Below are 22,883 nucleotides of genomic sequence, written 5' to 3'. Positions count from 1 at the left end.
TACTGTGGGGCACCCAACAGAGGACACAAGAACGATGTACAGCCCTAAATAGTGGAATATGGAGTATTTAAACAATACAACCAATAACTTATTCGATTCTTTTGCCTATCCAATATATGTAAACAATCTATACTGTATGTTCAGATTTTGATTTTTTTAAAAAAACAAGCAAACAAACAAATAAAAAGCCCATCAACTCCAATATCAGAATCAGAACCACACAGGAAAAAGCAAATAGGGTAGAAAAAAATGCTTCTTTCAACAGCGCTTAATTTTCTTCTGCATTCAGTTTCTTTGTATTTACTCAAATATATTCAAGGTACAAAGCCTCTAGATTTTAGTATACACTAATTGGCTACTAATGTGGGTAAACATGGAGAAAAAGACTCAATAATTAATCTTCCTTTTTGGTTGTGTCTTTGAATACCTCCCTAAAAATGGAAGAGGGTAAATTCTAAAGGGAGTTCCTTCCCTCTCTTCTGCAGCCCCATATCCCACCAGATAACCCAGAGCACTTCCACAGTCTGCTAAGAACTAGCCCCCCTAGACGATTTAAGATAGTTTAACTTCCCTCTGTTCACAGAAAAGAAGCAGGATATAAGGAAACCTAAACTCTACAGCCAACTCTGTGGTTTCCTAGGCAAGCCATTTAACTTTTCTCTGCCAGCAAAATTCAATTTAAACTGAGACCACGGAATTAGCCAGGTTACTCTTTTAAATGTGGGAACACAAAGGTGAGCGATACCTTTGAAAACTACTTACTCAACGGAGCTACCAATTACCGTCATTGCAGTCAGCTCCCCCTGCAGAGAACACCCTTCGGAAATTTAATTCCTAAGGCCAAAAATTCGACCTGGAGGCTGGCACCCGAACACAGAGAAAGTGAAAGAGGTCCTAAAGAATAAGTTAGAATCCATTCTTCTGCGTAAGGATTACACTCTGACAAGAGAAACTGTTTAGAAACTTCTGAACTCAGGACGAATGAGTGTTGAGAGGAAGCGGGAGAGCAGAGGCGCGAGTTTCCTCTGTGCTGGGTGAATCCGGCAACCCCTAGAAGTTCCCCCAAAGGTGAGTGGGGGGGCTCCAAAAGAGCTCCCGGGACTCGGCCACCTTCTCCTCACCTGAGGCACGAAGATTTCTCAGTTGGCCTCTAATTCGGGCCTGCGACGACCACTACGGTGACAGAGAACCTGAATTTGCCTCCCGCACAAGTCCCAGCCCTGGGGGAAACTTGCGAGAACGGACAGATTGGGCCCACGTCCGCCCCAGCAACAGAGGACCGTCTGCCTTTGGTTCCGCTGCTTCCAGGCCCCAGCTGCCAAAGGGCCCCAGGAGCTCGGGGTTCCAAATGGTGCTCCTGGGGGAGGTGCGGGATTTAAGTCCCTAGCATTACCAGGTTGAAATTCACTTTTACTTTTTTTTTTTAATGTCTAATGAAACTTCAAATCTCACTTTCCATTTTATCCTTCTCTCCACTCTTTTCAGTTTACTCTGAATCGATGTTAAATTTCTGTTTTAAATAACATGTTAGTATACTCTAATTTCTAACAAAAGGTGGGAATTTCTGTCTCCTTAGCACTACGTGTTTGGAAAGTTTTGGTTCTTTTCCCTTCATTTCGTTACAAAATACGCCAATTTCTTGTCCTTTCTGTTGTACGCCTTAATGTCTTGCCAAACTAAAGAGAAGCCAGCTGGCATAGTAAATCTACAATTCCTTAAAAATATGGACTTCAAAATCTGAACACTGTTAAATGGCAAGTGTAAGGCAGAATTTAAAGTTAAATGTAAAATAAGCATTTAGATTAGGTGTGGAAACACCTGTGAGACTAGTCAGCCTTATACAATGTGGGTATCAAAAACGATGAAATTGAAACACTTCTACTTATTCACCAATGATCAGTGCACCTTTACAAGAAATTGGTAATATATGCCTATTTTCAGACTACATTAAGATAGCATCTTAATATCACTTAATCTAGAAAGTATTTCAGAAACAAATGACTCCATTCCGAATTCGCTGGGTTGTACCCTTCAACAGAAATATTTTCCTTTAGAGATTTTCTGAAAACTTCAGTTTTCTCTTCAGTAAAATGAATAGTATCTACATCTCATGGACTGTTACGAAAATTAAGTGACCAGATAACATATATAAAATTAATAAATGTCCAGGACATCAAAGGTAAAGTACTATAGAGTGCATATTGAAATAAAATTAAAAGGCTTCTCAATTTTATTACCAAACCCAGCACCATACAAATCACTGTCTCATTAGCTAAGATATATGTAATACAGCCAGCAATTAGTAGCTTTATTGATGCTCTATCCAGTGTTCAGAAAGAATCTTATAATATGTATCATATACAATACATAGTGTTTCTGATTTTCAATAGGAAATAAATGTCTATAATATGAGCGTTTCCCCTACATTGTTTCACTTATAATACTCTGCATTTGGTGTTGTGCCATCCTGTATATATGGTGTTGCTGAATCACTAGAGCATAAGCTCTGAGAGTGCAGGGATTTTGACTCAATTGTGTGCTATTATGTCCTTAAAATCTACAATCAATAACTGCTGAATGAATGGATACAACAATAGTAACATAAAGAACAACAATAAAATTCAGATCATACTACTAAAAATATCCTGATAAATAAAAGATGAATTCTCTTAGCGAACACATTTCCCATTTATTTCCAGGTATTTTTTTCTTTTTAAAGTGTACATTCTAAAATACTACCTACAACCCAGGCTTAAAAGCCCATTTGCATCCAATAATGAACTAAGCCAATAAATTTAAATGAATTTATTTTATAATGCCATCATTAGAAAGAAATGTAAAAACCAGCCATACAACAAATAGTTTCAGAGTCAGCACTAAGGGAGTAGGTCTGGGGTTCCTGAGAAATGAAGCCTGGGGCCTCAAGCCAAAGTCCTGAACTTTCAATTAACTGAGGCGAATTGACCCCAGTTCGGTCCAACTGAAAGTGGTTGGAGCGAACAGGTCCCTATACCTTCCAGATTATGGGACCTGTGTCTTGGAGGCCTCACTACTCAATAGCGAAAAGGAGAAAACAAACACCCAGAACCCATTAATCCACACCCAACAGGCTCCGCCTCTCCCCCAGCAGAGAGCACCGCCAACCCCCGCCCGCACCCGTCTCACTCACACCCAGAACCCTGGGACCGGAGCCCGCGCCCACGGTCTGAAGGCTGCCTGAAGATCCCAGGTGGCAGCTCCGGCCTAGCCCCGCCCACCTCGGCCAACGCCTCCGGAAACTGCCGTGCGAGTTGCCACGGTGACACGGAGCAAGGTAGCTTCCACTGGAAGGGGCCGCTGAGACGCCGGGCGCCAAACTGCAGCGCGCCACGGCCACGTCCGGCGTGATGACGTCACGAAGACGGCAGCCAATGAAACTAGGCGCTGAGAAAGCTGGCTTGGGTTTGAATCTCGTGGCTGAATTTGAATCGCCGAGAGGCGGACATTGAAGTGAAGCGTCTCCGTAACCTCTCCTGGACCTGAGGTGAGTTAAAGGCAAGAGAAGAAAACTCTCGTCTCGGGGACGTTTTTTCGGATGACCCGTCTCGCAGGAAGCGGAGGGGTCCCGCTGCCTCAGGGATAGAGGACCAAGTGGGCTTGTTGACAAATACGGAAGCGTTAGGTGGGGCGGTGAGGGTGAGGACAGGGGTGGGCCTGGTTAGGGTCCCCGTGGAGAAAGTGAAAGAAAGAAGGAACTCGAGAACCCACTAGAATGTGGCTCTGCCTGATCGGGAGACCTCGACTGCTCAGCAGGAAGGTCAGGGATCTCCTGCCTGAAATTCTCAGGAAGTCGGAAGTTTTAAAGGGCATCTTGGCCCCTTTCCCAGACTTTGGCAGAACACTTTTAACTGTCTGGCACCTTACAGTGTAAAGTTCCTTCCGGACTTCAAATTCAGAGTGTTTTGTTTCAGACACAGATGTAAATGTAACTCTGGGCTTAACTATCAAGAGGAGCCTTGGTTCACCAGCTTGTAACCTTTTTGTCCAGCGAGGTTCTGCGTTAACCTGGCAAAGGTCACTTGGGAACCTTCTCAGACCCCAAATGTAGCATCAGAATAAGACCTGCCAGCACTGACTAACGGGATTGCTGGGGATCAGATGAGCTATGGAAGAGATACTGGTTGACAAAGTGCTCTGCAAATGAAAGGGACTTAAAGCACTGAGAATCAGTTCTACCGTCTGTTCGTAGTTTCTGCGAGATTCGTTCGCCTTGAGGAGTGCTCATTAGGCACTCAGTTTCAGAGAAGTCAAGGCTGACTGCTGTTTACTCTATGAGATTATTTGACCAGAATTGAATAATTGTGCTGTATAACGTATAGTTTAGGTTACTAACTATTATCGGGTAGAGTAGAATGTGTTAGGCATTCTACAGGTTTTAGTTGATAGTGTTATTCTACCACAGTCAGCGCCCCCCCCGCCTTGGATTTTGGGAGGTATTTATGAACTTTGTTGTGGGAGAATGTAAGATCCAAAGGCTAGATACTGCTTGTTATTAAGTTTCTACTATTTAGTAAGAATTGTGTATTTTGGTACACAAAGGTTATGTGCCTTTAACGGTAGTAATTGTCACCTCTTCTGTTACTAAATAAGTATTTACAAGTACACAAAATTTTCATTTCAAAAATGTATCTTGTCCCACTATAAATATACCTTGAATCAATTAAGGTACACAATAAAATGACTTTTATGCTATGAACTCTGAAAACTAGGAGGAAAAAATAGCCCAGATGTCAGTGCTGCCCTTTCCCCCACTTGAAATTTTCGTTCTTCCTTGATGCTTACAGGTGAATAGAAGCAGTGGCTCTAACATTCAAGTTATTTCCAATAAGAGGTTTAAGTTGCATAGAGACTATACATGATAGAGTGGAGGATAGTTCCTGGTCCTAACAAATGTTTATTGAATCTGAATCTAATTCAAATTTGAATTTGTATTTAAGAAATCATTTATAACTGTGTTACTCCACACATTCAAGAAAATTTATATGACCTTTCTGTTCCATTGTTTGAAAGCCTTCTGTTTTGATTCCAATAGACCAGAGTTGTTAAGAACATGGACTTTGGATTTGGACCTGGATTGACATTCTGGCTTCTCACTTACTCTCTCTTGTCATCTTGGAAAGCTTCCTTAGCCTAAAGCTAAGTCTCTGTTTTTGTAAAATGGAGACAATAATAGAGTCTACTTTATCTTTTTAAGGATTGAATGAGATGTTGAATGTCAAATGTTTACCATAATGCCTGGCATATAGAGTGTGCCCAAATGATCATCGTTGTTCATTATTACTAGTTATCGCCATATCTACCTAATCCAAGAGCTCTCAATTAATAGCATATTTTCTGAGAATAGGTAACTGTGTGTGTTATCCAGCAAGCACAGAGAAATCATGAATTTTCAGTTTTATTTCAACATTCATTCAGGAGCACCAATACTAGGCCCTGAGGTTTTCTACCAAAGGTAGGCAAATAGTTTAACTTCTATCAGAAAATTTCTGGGGGTTATATATTTACATCATGGAGAGTGATGATTAAATACTTGAGCTTTAGATTCAGTCAGTCTGAGTTCAAATTCTACGTCTTGTGCTTCCAATAGTGTGACTTAGCCAGTTAACTTAATCTGTCTATACTACAGTTTCTCTCTATATAAAATAGGTACGATAATAATACCTATGTCATAGGCTTGTTACAGGGATTAAATGAGAAGTATGTAAATTGCTTAGCACATTTGTATTTGTAGAATAAGAGCTCAGGAGAAAGTATTCCATAGTTGTTACTAAATGAAAGTTTGTGTTTAAGGTAAATTTTAATCTTGTTTTGTTCTGCTTTGTTTTTGAAATAAAAATACCTAGACTTGTTTAAACTCCAAATAATACAAAAGGATATAAAGTAGAAAGTAAGCCTGCCTGTCACCCAGACCCTCATATTTTTCCATCATCAAGCAACTGGTATTATCAATTTCCTCTGTTCTCTTCCTGAGAGAGCCCATGCATGTACAAATATGTATATATCTTTTGAAAATACAAATGTTTGAATGCCAGGTCCACTATTTTGCACTTGTTTTTTGCACACATATCTTGAAACTTTGCATTATTTCATTCAGTTATTCAACAAGTATGTAATAAATCCTAAATATTTGACAAACCCTCTTCTAGGTTCTGGAGTGCAGATGAAGTCCATACTCATAGTGCTTACATTTTAGAAGGTAAATAAGCAATAACTATGTAACCAAATAATATATATTTTCCAAGTAGTCTAGATGCTAGGAAGAAAAATAAAGCAGGCAAGGGCATGGTGATACAGTTTTGTATGGAATCTATTGGGAAAGCCTCTGTGAAGTGACATGAACAGAGACCTGAATGATGAGCTGAGATATTAAGATTTGCAAATATCTGAAGGCAGAGCTTTCCAGGCCAAGAGAAGAGAAGGTGCAGAGGCCATGAGGCCAGAACAAGACTGAGGTGTTGAAGGAACACTAAGGACAGTGTAACTGAAACAATAATTGAGAGGTGGGATAACATTTGGAGACAGGGATGGAGAGGTAGAACCCACAGAACCCACAGATGTAGAACCCACAGAACATGGTAAGGAGTTTCCATTTTATTCTTATGCTGGGAAATCATTGGAGCAGGAGAACAAGATGAGGTCCATAACATGATCTGATTGCTTTTGAAGAAGGTATCAGTACATACAATCAATGAATTAAGTAAAATTTATTATACTTTCATATAATCTTTGACTTAATTGGCTTAAACTTTATCTAGGGAGAACAGTACCTAGATATAAGATAAGGACTTGCCTGTTCCACTTGGTTCATATTCACTTGCAACTATTGAAGAGAATTAGTTTTAACACCTCTTCATTAAACATAACAGAAGAATGAGCTTTTCTATGTGAGTCAATCTCCCAGAAAATTGAATGTTACCCTTGATAAGTGATAGTGCTTTAACCATCTTCAATGATTAACATAAAACATGATCTCGCTTTCCTAATTTTGTAAAGAAATTGGGCACATTATTTAACTATTTTTGATGCCTCGGGGTCCTCATTGGGATTTCTTGTTATTGCCAACCATTGTACTCTACTGTGATAATGTTGGTTCTCTTAGAGAAGTATACATGTTTACCTCTACTCTAAATGGATATATTGCTTTCTTGAATTCCATGTCTACTTTTTAATAACTTATTAATTAATTTATTCATTAATCAAATGTTTGAGAACTTACTATATACCAGGTAAGCTACAAGAGATAAGGAGGGATATAAAGGTAGAAGCATACAGTCCTATTAGCTGTTATGTTTTGTCACTTTCTAGTATACTTTTCTAATCGTATGCAATAATCATAAAATTTAGAGCTAGAAAAGGACTTTAGATGTCATATAGTCTAACCCTGTCATTTTATAGATTACCACTAAAGCCCTTCATTACTCTCTTTCATACTGTACTCTCTCTAGACTAGACAAATACCTTTCTGTTATAATGAAAATGGCATTAGAAGTGTTTATCCTTAATGTTTTAGTCCCATCAGTGAAATCCTACCAGCTTGCTTTTTTGATTTTATCAACAAATACCACTCAAGAGTAGATATGACAAAATTGATCATAGTCTGTGATACTGTCTTCTGAATGGTCATCTGTAAAGAATTTTGAATCAACACAGTATTGCACAGGTAACAATATTTAGGCTTTTCTTTTTCCACTTCTTAGTAAAAATGGTTAAGGATATCCTTTCTGTGTGCCTTATTCAGAATCAACTGGATGTCCATCTCTTTTACCTGGCCATGTTAGAAAAGAAAGCAGTCATCATGTTTTAATGTAGGAACAACCTTGTTAATCCCTGAAGACATCAGTATATTTGAAGATAATTGAGCAAATTTTTACATTCAGTAATTCCCACTTAACTTAAAATCAAATCTGAGCTCTATAATCTGACATTCAAATCTTCTAGATCCGGCCCCACCTTTATCCAGTTTAATCTTTTTAATACAGCCCTCTCCTTTCCCTTTTCTCTCCAGCTGCAGTCAGGACTGAACAAAGCTAAACTGAGCATCTCTTTAGATGCTCTAGATAGAATTACAATCATCTAAAACTAAACTGTTAAACAAAATGAGATTTAAGCAAATTCACCATGCAGCCAGTTATGTCCTCTACACAAGCTGTTTCCTACCACAGGCTTTTGGACTTGCTGCCTGCAATACTCTTACCCCAGAGAGCCTCTTACTTGCTCAGTCCCTCACTTCAGTCTCTGTAAAAAGTTACCCCACTAGACAAGCTTTTCACAACTACCCCATCTAAAATACAAGCCCACACATACACTTCTGACCCTATCTATCCCAAGACCCAGAAAAATGCCTAGCACATAGAAGGCACTCAATAATATTTATTGAATGCATAACTAGTTTTCTTTCCTGAAACTTTTTTTAACCTGGTTAATAGCTATCCATCCTTCAGCTCTCAGTTCCAGTCATTCCTCTAGGAAGCTTTCTAAGAATATCAATCTCCTATTATAGTCTTAGGTAGCAAAGTTAACCTTTACCTGATAGCACTTGTCACCGTTACACTTTGCATATTTGTGTCATTTTATCAATGTTTCCTCACTAAGCTGTATGTAATAATAACAATAATAGCAGTAATAGCAAACACTTGTAATGCATACTCTGTGCCAGGCATTGTTCTAAGTGCTAATCCTCACAAGAACTCCATGAGGTAGGGATTATTACTAATCCCACTTTACAGATGAGGAAACTAAACCACAAGGGGGTTAAGTAACTTGCCCACTGTCACAGCCAGTAAAGTAGTAGAACTGGGATTTTAACAGTTAGCTTTATGAATTAATGATTAATTAATTAACGAGATACCTTCCAAGCTAAGATCTGTTTTGTGTTTGTTTGTTTTGTTTTTTGTTATTTATTATTTATTTGGCTGAGTCGGGTGTTAGTTGCGGCACAAGGGACCTTCATTGTGGTGCACAGGCTCTTTGTTGCAGCACGTGGACTTCTCTCTAGTTGTGGCACATGGTCTCCAGAGTGAGTCGCCTCTGTAGTTGCGGCACGCAGGCCCTCCAGTTGTGGTGCACGGGCTCAGTAGTTGTGGCGCACAGGCTTAGTTGCCCCATGACATGTGGGATCTTAGTTCCCCGGCCAGGGATCAAACCTGCATCGGGAGGAGGATTCTACCACTGTATCACCAGGGAAGTCCCCTAAGATCTGTTTTGAAATAATCACCTGATGTTTTATATATGTTTTTTTAACCATTTCCTTTGTGTGTATTTTATCTATCATTGAAAAAAAAGTGTATCCGTTAAAATCAAGGTATTTGTTGAACATTTCTAAAAGCTTTTAGAAAAGTGTATAGAGGTTAGTTTTTGGTAATACAAAGAATGTGACACTCTACTAGCCTTTAATAGACAGGGATCAGAAATGCTAAACATCCTCTAATACCTGGGACAGTTCCGAATAAGGACGATTTGTCCTACCCAAAGTGCCAATGATAAGCTCATTGGGAAACACTAAAAAGATGGACCAGTATCTTTGGGAAGAAGAGGCAGGAAGGGGGGCAGATAAGGAAGAGAATTAGCATTTATTGAATGCCTTCATACACTTAATAATGTTATCTCCTTCAGCCTTCACAACAGCTATTAGGTATTATTCCTTTTATACAAATGAGAAACCTGAGACTCAGTGAGGCTAAGTAACTTGTCCAAGGTCACAGAAGTGGGGTATAGGTACTCTGTGCGGGTTGGCTAGACAGAAACTCAAGGGTGAAGAAAGAGCGGAGAAGCAACTCACGTGGGACCTCACCGTTAGAATCCAAATGACCATCCTTTCCTCTTCAGTGTTCCAATTTTGGGGAAGAACAGAGTCCTGAAAAGGGGGTGCTGTGTCCAGTGTCTTTTGCTTTTAGATTGCTTTGGCCTTATTCAAAATCTTTCCAAAAGTATATGATTTTACGACATATTTTAGCTTTATCATTGTTGTTATTTCTTCCACTTTAGGAAACAAACAAAATGTCTTCTTTTAACCGTTTCCCCCTCCACCCACACCATTTCTTTGCTTACTTTTGCAGTAGTACTTCCTATATTTGCTATCTGAGTCTTCTTCTATTCAGGCCTTTGTCCTACCATTCCATTCCCCCCAAATTGCTCTTGTTTGTCTTCATGTTGCCAAATCCCCTGATTACTTCTTAGTAAGTACTTAACCTATTAGCAGTATTTAGCACAATTGATCATCCTCTCCTCATTGATTTAAAAGTTCCCCCTAAAAGTTCCCCCTAATACCACGTTAAGCTTTAAAAACTTTGAAAAGCTTCAAATGGCATTAAGACTCTGAGGACAGCGTTTACTTTCGTAACTTAGCTTTCAGCTGCCTTGACATCTCCACCCGATGTTGATTAAAATTCTCAAATTCGGGCTTCCCTGGTGGTGTAGTGGTTGAGAGTCCGCCTGCCAATGCAGGGAACGTGGGTTCGTGCCCGCGGTCCGGGAGGATCCCACATGCCGCGGAGCGGCTGGGCCCGTGAGCCATGGACGCTGAGCCTGCGCGTCCAGAGCCTGTGCTCCTCAACGGGAGAGGCCACGACAGTGAGAGGCCCGTGTACCAAAAAAAAAAAAAAAATCTCAAATTCAAGATATCCAGAATGAACTCCTGATCTTCCCCCCAAAACCTGCTCTACCCTCAGATATTTCTATCTCAGTTGATGGCTACTCTATTCTTCCAACACTCAGGCCAAGAACTTTGGAGTTATTCTTGAATCATTTCTCTCATTCCCCACATCTATCTATCAGGAAATTCTTTTGTCTTTACCTTTAGCATACATCCAAAATCTGACCACCACCCTGTTCTGAGTTGACAGCATCATCTCCTGTCTACATTACTTCAATGGCCCCACTAGTTTCTATTTCCTAAAGTATGTCAGCAGTGGAAGTAATCAGATTATGTCACAATACAAAAAATTAAATGACACGCACATACAAAAACTTGATAAATCTCTGAAATATTAGTCAGACCCTGGGCTTCCACTTCAACTCAAACTTTGTAGCTAAACCATATAAAATCACAGGTATAGGCTCCCCAAAAAGCTAGGTTTGATTTTTCACAAGGACTCTGATACTATTTTAGTTTGGCTCACAGGAATGGACAAGAAAGGATCTCTCAGAATCATATTAAGGTAATGAAGGGAGAGCTTTGGCTTATGAGCTATTTTTAATAAAAGTGATCTTGGCGGCAAATCTCTTGGCAGTGGAAATTGACACAACCAGGCTTATCTCTGCCTGTATCTCAGAGACCCATAGGGTTAAAAATAGTTCCAGGGATGTGTCAGTTAGCTAGCCCAGGTATGAAGGTGACAGAGATAGTATATTCCCCCAACTGTGTATTCAGAGATCCTAATCTCTGAATATAGATCCTAGTCTCTGCTCTATAATGATGTAAGTTTAAGGTACATCAGTGACAGCAGGTTCAAAAAGTATGGTCTGACTATATGACTACCTCACATAAAAACAAGAAAAGTAAGGATAAACTAATAAAGATCCAACAATTTAAGAACCTCAACTATCCAGAAAAGAATCTAGGATCAAAAAGTTAAGACCAAGAAAAAAAAAGAAAGCCTTTTAGTATTCACTAGTTTATTTAGTCATCAAGTATTTATAGTATCTACCATGTGCCAGGCACTGTTTTAGGCTTGGAAAGCATTGATAAGCAAAACAGATTAAAAGAAAAATGCCCTTAAACGGCTTATAGTGTAACTAGAAGAGAGAAAGTAGACAACAAACATGCTAAATAAGTAAAATATACCTATTCTGTTAGGAGGTGGTAAGTGCTTTGGAAAAAATAGAATAGTATAAGGGCGATTAGGAATTGGGTTGGCAATATTAATAAGGGTGGGCAGAAGGGGCAACATTTAAGCCAGGACTTGAAAGAAGTGAAGGAGTTAGTCATGTAGTTATTGAGGAAAGCACTTTATGATAGAGAGAATGGCTAGCAGAAAGATCAGGATTGGGGCGCTTGGTGTGTTAGCTGGAATAGAGTGAGCGAAGAAGAAAGCAATAGGACATTAGGTGAAAAATGTAGGCCATTAACAGAACTTCAACTCTGAATAAGATAACCACTGGAGGGTTTTGAACCAAGGATTTCCAGTAACATTTACCAGATGAGTGGAACAAAATTAACACCTTTCTTTATTTAATAAGTACTATATGCTAGTTATTTTGCATACAAGTAGAAATAATATTAATACTTTTTAATTTCAGAGAAATATTCAACCATTCACATAAACAAAGGAATCAAGATAATCAACAATGTCTGTCACTGAGGAAGACCTGTGTCATCACATGAAAGTAGTTGTTCGTGTGCGTCCTGAGAACACAAAAGAAAAGACATCTGGATTCCATAAAGTGGTCCATGTTGTAGATAAGCATATTCTAGTTTTTGATCCCAAGCAAGAAGAAATCAGTTTTTTCCATGGAAAGAAAACTGTAAATCGAGATATTACAAAGAGACAAAATAAGGACCTTAAATTTGTATTTGATGCTGTTTTTGACGAAACTTCAACTCAATTGGAAGTTTTTGAACACACTACTAAGCCAATTCTTCGTAGTTTTTTGAATGGATATAATTGCACAGGTAATTGTTTCAGTTGGGATTTGATGTTTCCATCTGATTTCAGTTTTATATTAAGACATCTACTTGACCCTTTCTTCTAAATATAATCAATTTTTAGGTGCTTGTTTGCTAAAAATTCTTTAGTAGTTCATTGTAAATGTAGATTTTCTTTGAAATTTAGTCATCACATATAACATATATCATTTGCGAAACTTTTCCTGGGTCTTGCTTTGGTTCCTATAGATGGTCATCCTTTCAATTTCTTATGTTTTAAAACCATGTTCTTCTGGTAATTGATGCCAGATTTCTCACAATTTGTATTCATAAATATTCCCAATGTTCACCTGTACAACTGTCTATCCCTGGGGAATAATGGGACATTTCTGAACATTTGGCAGTTTCTTCATAGCACCATTTTTTTCTTTGTAGTACCTTGAAGTAAAAATTTTTAAAGCCCATGTTGAGTATCATGAGTATCATGCTGTTTTAGCATATCTTCAGCCCAAAAAAGCATATTTAGTGCTCTCGATAGACCTATAATAATTTGCCTTTCAGAATGGCTATGTTGATTTCCTAGAAAGAGAGATCTCCAAAATGCCAGTTAATTGAATGCTTACCAGGCAGTACACACCATTATTACTACCTTATTTTTGTAGTTACCATAATTTATGACATTTTCTTTAAGACACCCCAAAACTGTTACATGTTTACTGTCTTTCACTGACTCATTCACTTTTATTACAGAAGACTTACCCTCTAGGTCAGGCAAGAATGGAATGTGGTTTATTGATTAGACCTGCTTTGATTCTCATTTTTAAGCAGATATTCTTTTCCTCATTCATGAAACTTCATATTGTCTCTAGAGATTTAAAAACTTTCTCTTGACTCCAAATGAAAAAATCTCTACCAAAGTAATACTGAATCTTTGGTTTCTTCTTGGTTTTACTTTATATTATCCAGCTATCTTAAGACTTCTTGATGTACTACTAGCTTATATAAAATAGAACAAAATGAAACATGTATCAGTTTAATCCATTCTACTGAAAAGTTTTTTTTTTTACATCTTTATTGGAGTATAATTGCTCCACAATGGTGTGTTAGTTTCTGCTTTATAACAAAGTGAATCAGTTATACATATACATATGTTCCCATATCTCTTCCCTCTTGCGTCTCCCTCCCTCCCACCCTCCCTATCCCACCCCTCTAGGTGGTCACAAACCACCTAGCTGATCTCCCTGTGCTATGTGGCTGCTTCCCACTAGCTATCTATTTTACGTTTGGTAGTGTATATATGTCCATGCCACTCTCACTTTGTCACAGCTTACCCTTCCCCCTCCCCATATCCTCAAGTCCATGCTCTAGTAGGTCTGTGTCTTTATTCCTGTCTTACCCCTAGATTCTTCATGACCTTTTTTTTTCCTTAGATTCTATATATACATGTTAGCATATGGTATTTGTCTTTCTCTTTCTGACTTACTTCACTCTGTATGACAGACTCTAGGTCTATCCACCTCATTACAAATAGCTCAATTTCGTTTCTTTTTATGGCTGAGCAATATTCCATTGTATATAAAAATTTATAAGCAGCTCATGCAGCTCAATAATAAGAAAACAAACAACCCAATCCAAAAATGGGCAGAAGACCTAAATAGACATTTCTCCGAAGAAGATATACAGACTGCCAACAAACAAATGAAAGAATGCTCAACATCATTAATCATTAGAGAAATGAAAAGTATTTTTGTAGTTTGTTAATGAACTTAGCAGAGAGATTTAACCTATAAAAATAATTCTCAAAGACTTATTGCGTTAACTGAATATTATGTTTGGTATTTGCAATATGTAATTCAGAGTAGTTTTTTCCTTTGTTTTTTGCATTTGAAGAAATGCATCACTGTTCTGTTGTACTGGATAGAGTCTTGAAAACAAAGTAATTTGTCTAAAAAATTTTATAAGGAATTTTATAAATGGCTTTTATCTGGAATTCAGCAAACTTGTATTGAATACCTGCTTTGTGCCAAGTCACTTGCTAGGTGGGAAGGATACATAGCCTCCACTTTGGTGGAGCTCACAGTTAGAAATACAGTATGATACATGCTAGAAGTAAAAGGATGTAAGCATACACTGAGGGCTCAAATGAGACAGTAGCCACTTCGGCCTAAGACAGTTAGGGAAGGCACAGGAAAGTGACTTTTGTGCTGAATATTTAGTGCAGGTAGAAGTTTTCCAGCTGGATTAAGTAGAGGCACTCTCCAGGACAAAGGCAGTGGACTCAAAAAGGAGCAGCACATGTGGAGAACTTCAGATAATCTAGTATGCCAAAGCACAGCAAGGAAGAAATAGTCTGGAGAGATATTCAGGGATCTTCCCTTAGAGTCACTAGTAATATTTCTAGGTGAAGAATTTGAACTTTCTCATATGGGACTGTGGAACAATTCAGGAGGTTTAACATATTCATATTTCGTTTTCTTAAAAACAACTGTACAAATTCTAAGGGATTTGTTAAAGAAGATTGAGACTAATAGGTAGGGAGACTGATAATCGATTAAAATTTGTGATTGTTGTCGAAGAAAGGGAGCTTGTGGGGGGCAGTTGGGTGGGGGAAGTTACCATTCATCAATAGAGAATATAGGAGTAAGAGTAGACTTGTGATGAAATTGCCAGGATTTAAAAATAAGACTAAATTAATTTGGATCTGTTGGATTTAAAGTTACTGTTCAGGATATCCTGATGGAAGTATTCACTAGACAGTAGATACAGTAATGTTATATGTCATAACAAAGAGCTTTGATCCCTTTTCATAAAAACTCAGTACTTGCATATGGTGCCACTGGAGCTGGGAAGACCCACACAATGCTAGGATCAGCTACTGAACCTGGAGTGATGTATCAAACAATGTTAGACCTTTACAAATCCATGGATGAGATTAAAGAAGAGAAAGTATGTAGTACCGCAGTTTCTTATCTGGAGGTAAGTTGGCAATATCATCCTTTAGATTAATCAGTAGTATTGAGAAATCTTTTTTTAAGAACTTCCATGGTCCATTCAAATTATTCTATCATGCAGAAATTTTCTTATGAATATATAAAGTCCTAGTCTTAGGTATTTGTTACGGATCTTACTCTTTTTCTGTTAAGCGTTTTATTTTGCCATAACTTCTGACTTATACAGAAGTAGCAAGATTAGTACAAAGAGCTCCAGATACCCTTCATCCAGATTCCCAATATGTTAACATTTTACTACCTTTGCTTTCTCTGTGTGTGTGTGTGTGTGTGTGTGTGTGTATGCATTTTTTTTAACTGTTTAAGTTACAGACTTGTAAAAACAGGAAATTTCTTAAATAACCACTGAATAGTAATCAATATCAGGAAATTAACAATGATACACCTTTATCTAATCTATAGACCTTAATGAGATTTTGCTAGTTGTTCTAATAATGCCCTTTATTGAAAAGAAAATCTAAGATGGCAGATTGCATTCATTTGCAATTCATCTGTTTAGTCCCCTTAATCTGGATTTTTTTTTTTTTCCTCTGTATTTTATGTTGCTGTTGTAAAACTTTTAGTTTGGATTTGTCATGATTACATTCAGGTTATGCCCTGGCAGGAACACCACAGAAGTGATGATGAGTTCTTCTTATATAGCATATCAAGAGGCTTATATAATTAGTTAGTCCCATTACTGGCTATGTTAACTGATCAGTTTCATTATGCTGGTGTCTGCAAAGTTTTTCCACCGTAAAGGTACTACTTTACACTTTATAATTAATAAGTAGCTTGTAGGGAAACAATGTAAATATCCTCTGACCCCTCAAATTTTAATTTGTTCGTTTTAGCATCCACTGATGATTCATGCCTGAATCAATTACTATCATGATGACAGATGATACTGATTTTTAAATTCCATCATTTCTTCTACATTTATTCATTGGCTTTCTACTATAAGGAAGAGCTTTCCCTTTCCTCTACTGTATCAATGTAGACTTATGGATTCTTAACATTATTCAGTAGATTATAATCCCTTTCTCTAAGCATTTTTTGTGTGTTCAAATTGTGCCAGATTTGGCTAGGTGAGGCTCCTTCATGCTGTCTCTTGTGTTTTTTTGACATACCCCATCATTCTTTGAGCCCTCCTAACCTCTTAATAGCTGACATTCAACAGATCATAACTAAGTGACTGGCACTCTAACTTTGTGTTCAGGTAGTGTTTTAGAAACCAGTGCAGAAACAAATCTCTGATTTTACTGCCTATTTATTTGTGATGTCAGAGAGTGAATTTCTAGTTTTTACTGCTCTTGTTGACATGTTATTGTTTGGTTTCTACTGAGAGAGTTTCTTCTTCACATTTCAAAACTTGATCAAGATTATGTTGCTAAAAATTTTCTTGTCAGTCTATAGAACTTGGTGATAAAAGAGAAGTAAAACTCATTTTCTGTAGTTACGTATTGAAAAGAATTGTTCTGAACTTAATCAGGAAGAGAGCATGGCAGGATTCATTACTTCTTCCTTAGATCCTTTTATAACTGGGAGAATTTTGAAGTTTGATTATTTTTATAATGTTTTTAATTGTTTTTCCTTTTTTTTAATCTGCTTTCATTTTATTAATGGTAAGGCAATATCTAATCTAACGGTTTTCCACTCAGGCTGTACTCCAAAATTGGCTATAGGACTTTTTAAAAATAGACATGTTTAGGCCTCACTCCCTGGACATTTTAATTTAATAAGTCTGGATTGTGGCTGAGGCATGTTTTTTTTTTTTTTTTTTTTTTTTTTTTGCGGTTTGCGGGCCTCTCACTGTTGTGGCCTCTCCCGTTGAGGAACACAGGCTCTGGACATGCAGGCTCAGTGGCCATGGCTCACGGGCCCAGCCGCTCCGCGGCATGTGGGATCCTCCCGGACCGCGGGCACGAACCCGCGTCCCCTGCATCGGCAGGCGGACTCTCAACCACTGCGCCAGCAGGGAAGCCCCCGGCATCTATGTATTTTAAAAGCTCCCGGGTGATTTTGATGCAAAGACCAGCTTGAGAGAAATTGTCTAATTATATATTTTGTATGATTGAAGTGGATAAGGGGAATCATTTAAAAAGTGACTGTTGCTTATCAGAAGAATAAGAACCAAAAAATTATCTCTTCATATTATCATTTTACTACTTCTAAGAATTTATTACATTTAAAAATGGTTATCATTCATTGTAGAAAATTATACCAGCAATGAATTATCACTGTGAGCTATTTATTAGAACAGGATATAACTTACACAAAATAATTCTTAAAGACAATTTTATATGTGTTTTTTAATCTTATCATATATGTGTAATTGTCATTTTGTTGGCACGTAGAAAACTTAGTATCTTTAGTAAATTCATAAAATCAAGTCAACTGTATTATTACTGTACGTTATTTACAGAAATTACTAAAAAAAACATTGCCAGAGATTTAAAACACAGATGTGTATTCAGTGCCATGCAGTAGAGTAAGGATATCAGGCTCTTATCCCTGCTCTGATATGAATGCTACATCTTCTTGTTCTCATGCTATCCTATTACTTTTGTGACTGTGAACTTGGACAAATCACTTAAACTCTTAGGGCCTCAGTTTCCTCATCATTCAAATTGGGGGGGTCGGGGTCCCATTATGGAATTATCATTATGCATTAAACTTAATGTAATTGAAGGATAAATGAAATAAATATCATTTATCTTTGAGTATGGGTTTTCTTTAACTTTTAAACTCTAAAAAGTTTGGATTACTTGGACATCATGAAACAATAAATATCTTCTCCAGTAAGAACCATGGTACTTCCATATAACTTACATTTCAGATTCACTAGAGTTTCCTAAGACCGTGTGTCCGTATATTTCCAGGAAATAGGAAAAGACAATTCCAGCTATCTGGAACTGTAGTCATCAAATTGGGAATTATGGAAGGAGGGTATAATGACTCCACCTTTAAATTTTAAGTTCAAGTGCTGGTAATCAAACTCTTCCATTTTCTCAGAAAGTAATAGCAATGTGTGATAGAAGGGATGAGATGAATGGAAATGAGCTGCTGCTTCTCTAATATATCCTTAAATCAGCAATGTGTGCATATTTGTGTGATGCTGTCGCTCTTGTTTCATCATCAATGCTAAAGGAGTTCTTTTTATTTTAAGGTATATAATGAACAGATTCGTGACCTCTTAGTAAATTCAGGGCCACTTGCTGTCCGGGAAGATGCCCAAAAAGGGGTGGTTGTTCAGGGATTAACTTTGCATCAGGTATGTTTATAAACTTCTTTTTGGCTTGTTGAAATAGCAAGTATGGTTATTTAGCCATTTACTTATTTTAAAATAATCAGGGTATATCTGTAGTCTTGTTTTGTTTCCCTTTGAAATAATCAAATGGGTTTTCCTTTTAAAAATCTACTTGAACATTTAATATAGTGTATTATTCTGCTTAATATATTTATATTTTATCTCCTCAGAGAGATTAGATTTTATCTTTTATTTTTCATATGTCACCAAAGTACTAAGCAAATGATACACAGTCAATATTTAATAGGATTTAATTTATGGAAAATATTTTCTTACTTATTTTACCTTTAAAAGCCTTCTTGCTTGTTGATGGTTTATTAAAAATTTTAAAGATGAATGGTTAATTTGTGTATTTTTCTTCTACTTCAACTCCTTTAGCCCAAATCCTCAGAGGAAATTTTACAGTTATTGGATAATGGAAACAAAAACAGGACACAGCATCCCACTGATATGAATGCTACATCTTCTCGTTCTCATGCTGTTTTCCAGGTAACAGGTCACTAGACTACAGCTCTTAATATTGAATTTAAAATAAATGAAGCCAAATTTATGAATGGTAATTTTCACACATACGAAAATATCTCTTCATCTGTGGACTTCTCTACTTCTCAGCACTTCCTTTACTTTGAAGCTTTGAGAAGATTCTATCAAGAATATTTAGAATTGAGATGATGTAAGTTAGACGTAAATTTTTACCTGTGTGAAAATATGATAGTAAAGTGGTAGTATTAGAGGTTTTCTTTCCTTTAATTGGCAAAAATATTTAATTTTTACAAAAGATAGTCTTATATTCAGAGCAGACTTTCTCTTTATAGATCTAGATTTACAGAACCAATAAATTGGGGAGATACTGATTCACTTTTTAGAAGATTTCACCATAGTGACCATGTAAGTAGCTGCATTCCTTAAGGAAGTGTGTGATTCAGTTGATACAGTGCTTTTTAGGAATACCATTCTAGAAAAACCTAAAGCATAGGTTAGTAGTTATTATTTGTAGTTTCTAGTTCTGTTAAAAATCAAATGATTATACGTCTTTATTCTGGATTATGCTTTGTGGAACTCATCCAATAAAAAGAAATTGTTATAGTTGAAAGAATTCAAATCAGGGGAAACCAAGTCATTCGGAAAGTCTCTAGTCCACAAAATTTTATTAATCTTTTCTCTTCTTACCACTGACTCTTCATTTATTAGTAATCTTGAAAGATATCTTTATCGGGGACACTGATATTTCCCCAAAATGTCTTAGACCCTGCTTTTAAGGGTTACCAGAATACAAGTGGCAGTTGTTTTGACCTTCTATCAAGCCAGGAGTTATTTGCCCTCTAGTACACATATAGGAAGTCTTTCCGTTTTCAAATTTTCTCAACTTTGGTAATTACTTCTGGTACTCTTGGATATCAGCCAGTCAAGTTATACCTTATTCATTATGTCTTTAAAAATAATTGATTTCATGCTCTTTTAAAAATCAAGTGTATTTCTCTTTTAATTTTGTTAAATCTAATCCTCATTTTCCCTATTCTCCTGTGATTTCAAAAAGATTTATTTGAGACAACAAGATAAAACAGCAAGTATCAATCAAAATGTCCGAATTGCCAAGATGTCACTCATTGACCTGGCAGGGTCTGAAAGAGCCAGTTCTACCAGTGCTAAAGGGACCCGGTTTATAGAAGGCACAAATATTAATCGATCACTTTTAGCTCTTGGGAATGTTATCAATGCCTTAGCAGATACAAAGGTAGGTACTATATGTTTATTTAAGTATTTTGAAATACTGAAATACGTATATTTCCCAGAAAGATATTATTTAATATAATTGTCTTAAAGATCTATTATAAATCAAATTTCAAGGATGTAACAATAAGGTTTACATAAAGAACAAAGACCTCAGAGAACCTAGTATATCAAATAAAGCTAAGGAGTTTTTTTGTTTGTTTGTTTTTTATAAATTTATTTTTTATTTATTTTTGGCTGCATTGGGTCTTTGCTGTGCACGGGCTTTCTCTAGTTGCGGCGAGTGGGGGCTACTCTTCGTTGTGGTGCGCAGGCTTCGCACTGCAGTGGCTTCTCTTGTTGCGGAGCACGTGCTCTAGGCGTGTGGGCTTCAGTAGTTGTGGCACACAGGCTCAGTAGTTGTGGCTTGCAGGCTCAGTAGTTGTGGCTCGTGGCCTCTAGAGCTCAGGCTCAGTAGTTGTGGCACACGGGCTTAGTTGCTCTGCAGCATGTGGGCTCTTCCCAGACCAGGGATAGAACCCGTGTCCCCTGCATTGGCAGGCAGATTCTTAACCACTGAGCCACTAGGGAAGTCCCTGTTTGTTTTGTTTTTTAACTTCTAGCTTTATAATCAGAATTTGTTGAATGTAAAGTATTGAATATCAGATTGATAGTTAATATTTTATTATACCTTCTCATCATTTATTTTGAATTTCATTTTTTTTAAATGACCATTTAATGATCACTACACAATAAGCATGATAATTGAATTGGCATGAAAACAAAAAACACATTTTAGAAAAAGTAAACTCTGGTCTGGTTAGTGTTTTATATATATACTATAAAATTGGTTTAAATATTAAAGAGAATTGATTTTTCTTAAAGAGGAAGAGGAGTTAAAATGTAATTAAATTACCTAATAGGATAATGTTTGCTAGATGCTTCTGGGGCATTAAAAAATAGTTTACATCTACTATATGCCAGAAGTGCTTACAGGAACACAGCATATTTGATAGCTTCTGTATTTGTAAAAATGACTTCCTTTTTTCAAAGTTAAAATATGATAATTTAAGTTCAAACCAGGCTCAGAAGCTTTAGGAAAATTACTGTTAAACTGTTCAAAATGTTGCAATTTGATAAAGTATAAAGTACATTAAAATGACTTGGGAAGTCTTTTTTAAAAGGGCAAGTTTCTGAAATCACATGAATATTACAGAAGCAAAATATATGTCGTATTCTAAGTTAAAATCTCAAAACATGTAAGCAGATAGCATGGTATAGAGACTAATTTCCTAAACTTCAGCCATTCATAGTATTTTTTCCATATACTGACTAAATTTTTAGTAATTGACTCCTGTTGAGTCATTTATTAGTCAGTGTTTAATGCATGTCTTGTACATGCAAAATCAATTCAAGTAGCACCAGCTGTGCGCATTCCACACTGTTTGGGAAAGACTGCTATGGTGGAAAGCATAGTACTACTGGGAGTTGGGAGACTAGGGCCTGTTTCTAACTCTGGATTACCAGCCATGTGACCTGAGGCAAGTCATGTCACTGTTTAGCTTCATTTTTCTCTTCTGTAACATGAAAGATTCACATTGGATAGCATAAGGTTGTTTTTAGCTTAACATTATACTGCTCTGTTTCTATATGGAAGTGGTAGTGTTTGGAAAATTTTTTTACTTTAAAATCAGAACTGTATCTTTTAAGTAAAAGAAAACCTAGAAAAATTAAGTTCTCTTAGAACTGTGGTTGTGCTTTCAGATAAATATCTGTAAGACTATAATTTATTTTGTATTCATGTTAGATGGTAATTTAAAGAGAGAAGTAGCTCTATGCTATACAGAATTCTTACTATGCCTCTGGTATATTTCTCTAGGGCATATATTACTTTTGTATTTTAATTTCTTTTTAAAAAATGGAGATTTTTTTTTAATAAACATTTTGTTTTTTAATAGTTTTAGATACAGGAAAGTTGGTAAGATAATACAGGAAGATTGTATTAAATATACCCCACACTGTTTCCTCTGTTGTTAACATCTCACATTAATACGGTACACTTATCACAACTTAATGCAACAATACTGACATTTTATGATTAACTAAAGCTCGTATTTAATCAGATAGAGATATAATGTTTTAATGGGAAATTTGTTTTATATATTCACTGAATAGTTCCATAAGATTCATCATCATTTTGGTCACCAATTATATCATAAGTCTGGGCAAAGTTGAGCAGTTCTTAAATTCTTAT

General features: G+C 36.8%; 2 protein-coding genes across 2 annotated transcripts in view; one reads left to right on the top strand and one right to left on the bottom strand.

Annotated features, from left to right (window-relative positions):
- Positions 1 to 1,226, bottom strand: part of METTL15 (methyltransferase 15, mitochondrial 12S rRNA N4-cytidine) — a 195,703-nt gene extending 194,477 nt beyond the window's left edge. Inside the window, exon 1 of the mRNA XM_065882712.1 lies at positions 1,122 to 1,226. The gene's annotated coding sequence lies outside the window, so the exon portion shown is untranslated. The remainder of the gene's footprint in view (positions 1 to 1,121) is intronic.
- An 11,098-nt stretch (positions 1,227 to 12,324) lies between these two features.
- The window catches only part of KIF18A (kinesin family member 18A), a 70,009-nt gene continuing 59,450 nt past the window's right edge, over positions 12,325 to 22,883 (top strand). Inside the window, exons 1-5 of the mRNA XM_065882604.1 lie at positions 12,325 to 12,649; positions 15,441 to 15,598; positions 18,779 to 18,883; positions 19,298 to 19,408; positions 20,457 to 20,654. Of these exons, the coding sequence (XP_065738676.1) occupies positions 12,325 to 12,649; positions 15,441 to 15,598; positions 18,779 to 18,883; positions 19,298 to 19,408; positions 20,457 to 20,654 (897 nt within the window). The remainder of the gene's footprint in view (positions 12,650 to 15,440; positions 15,599 to 18,778; positions 18,884 to 19,297; positions 19,409 to 20,456; positions 20,655 to 22,883) is intronic.

The sequence above is a fragment of the Phocoena phocoena genome, chromosome 8 (genome assembly GCF_963924675.1).
Source record: "Phocoena phocoena chromosome 8, mPhoPho1.1, whole genome shotgun sequence".
In the NCBI taxonomy this organism is placed as follows: domain Eukaryota; kingdom Metazoa; phylum Chordata; class Mammalia; order Artiodactyla; family Phocoenidae; genus Phocoena; species Phocoena phocoena.
This window is presented reverse-complemented; position numbering and strand designations above follow the sequence as displayed.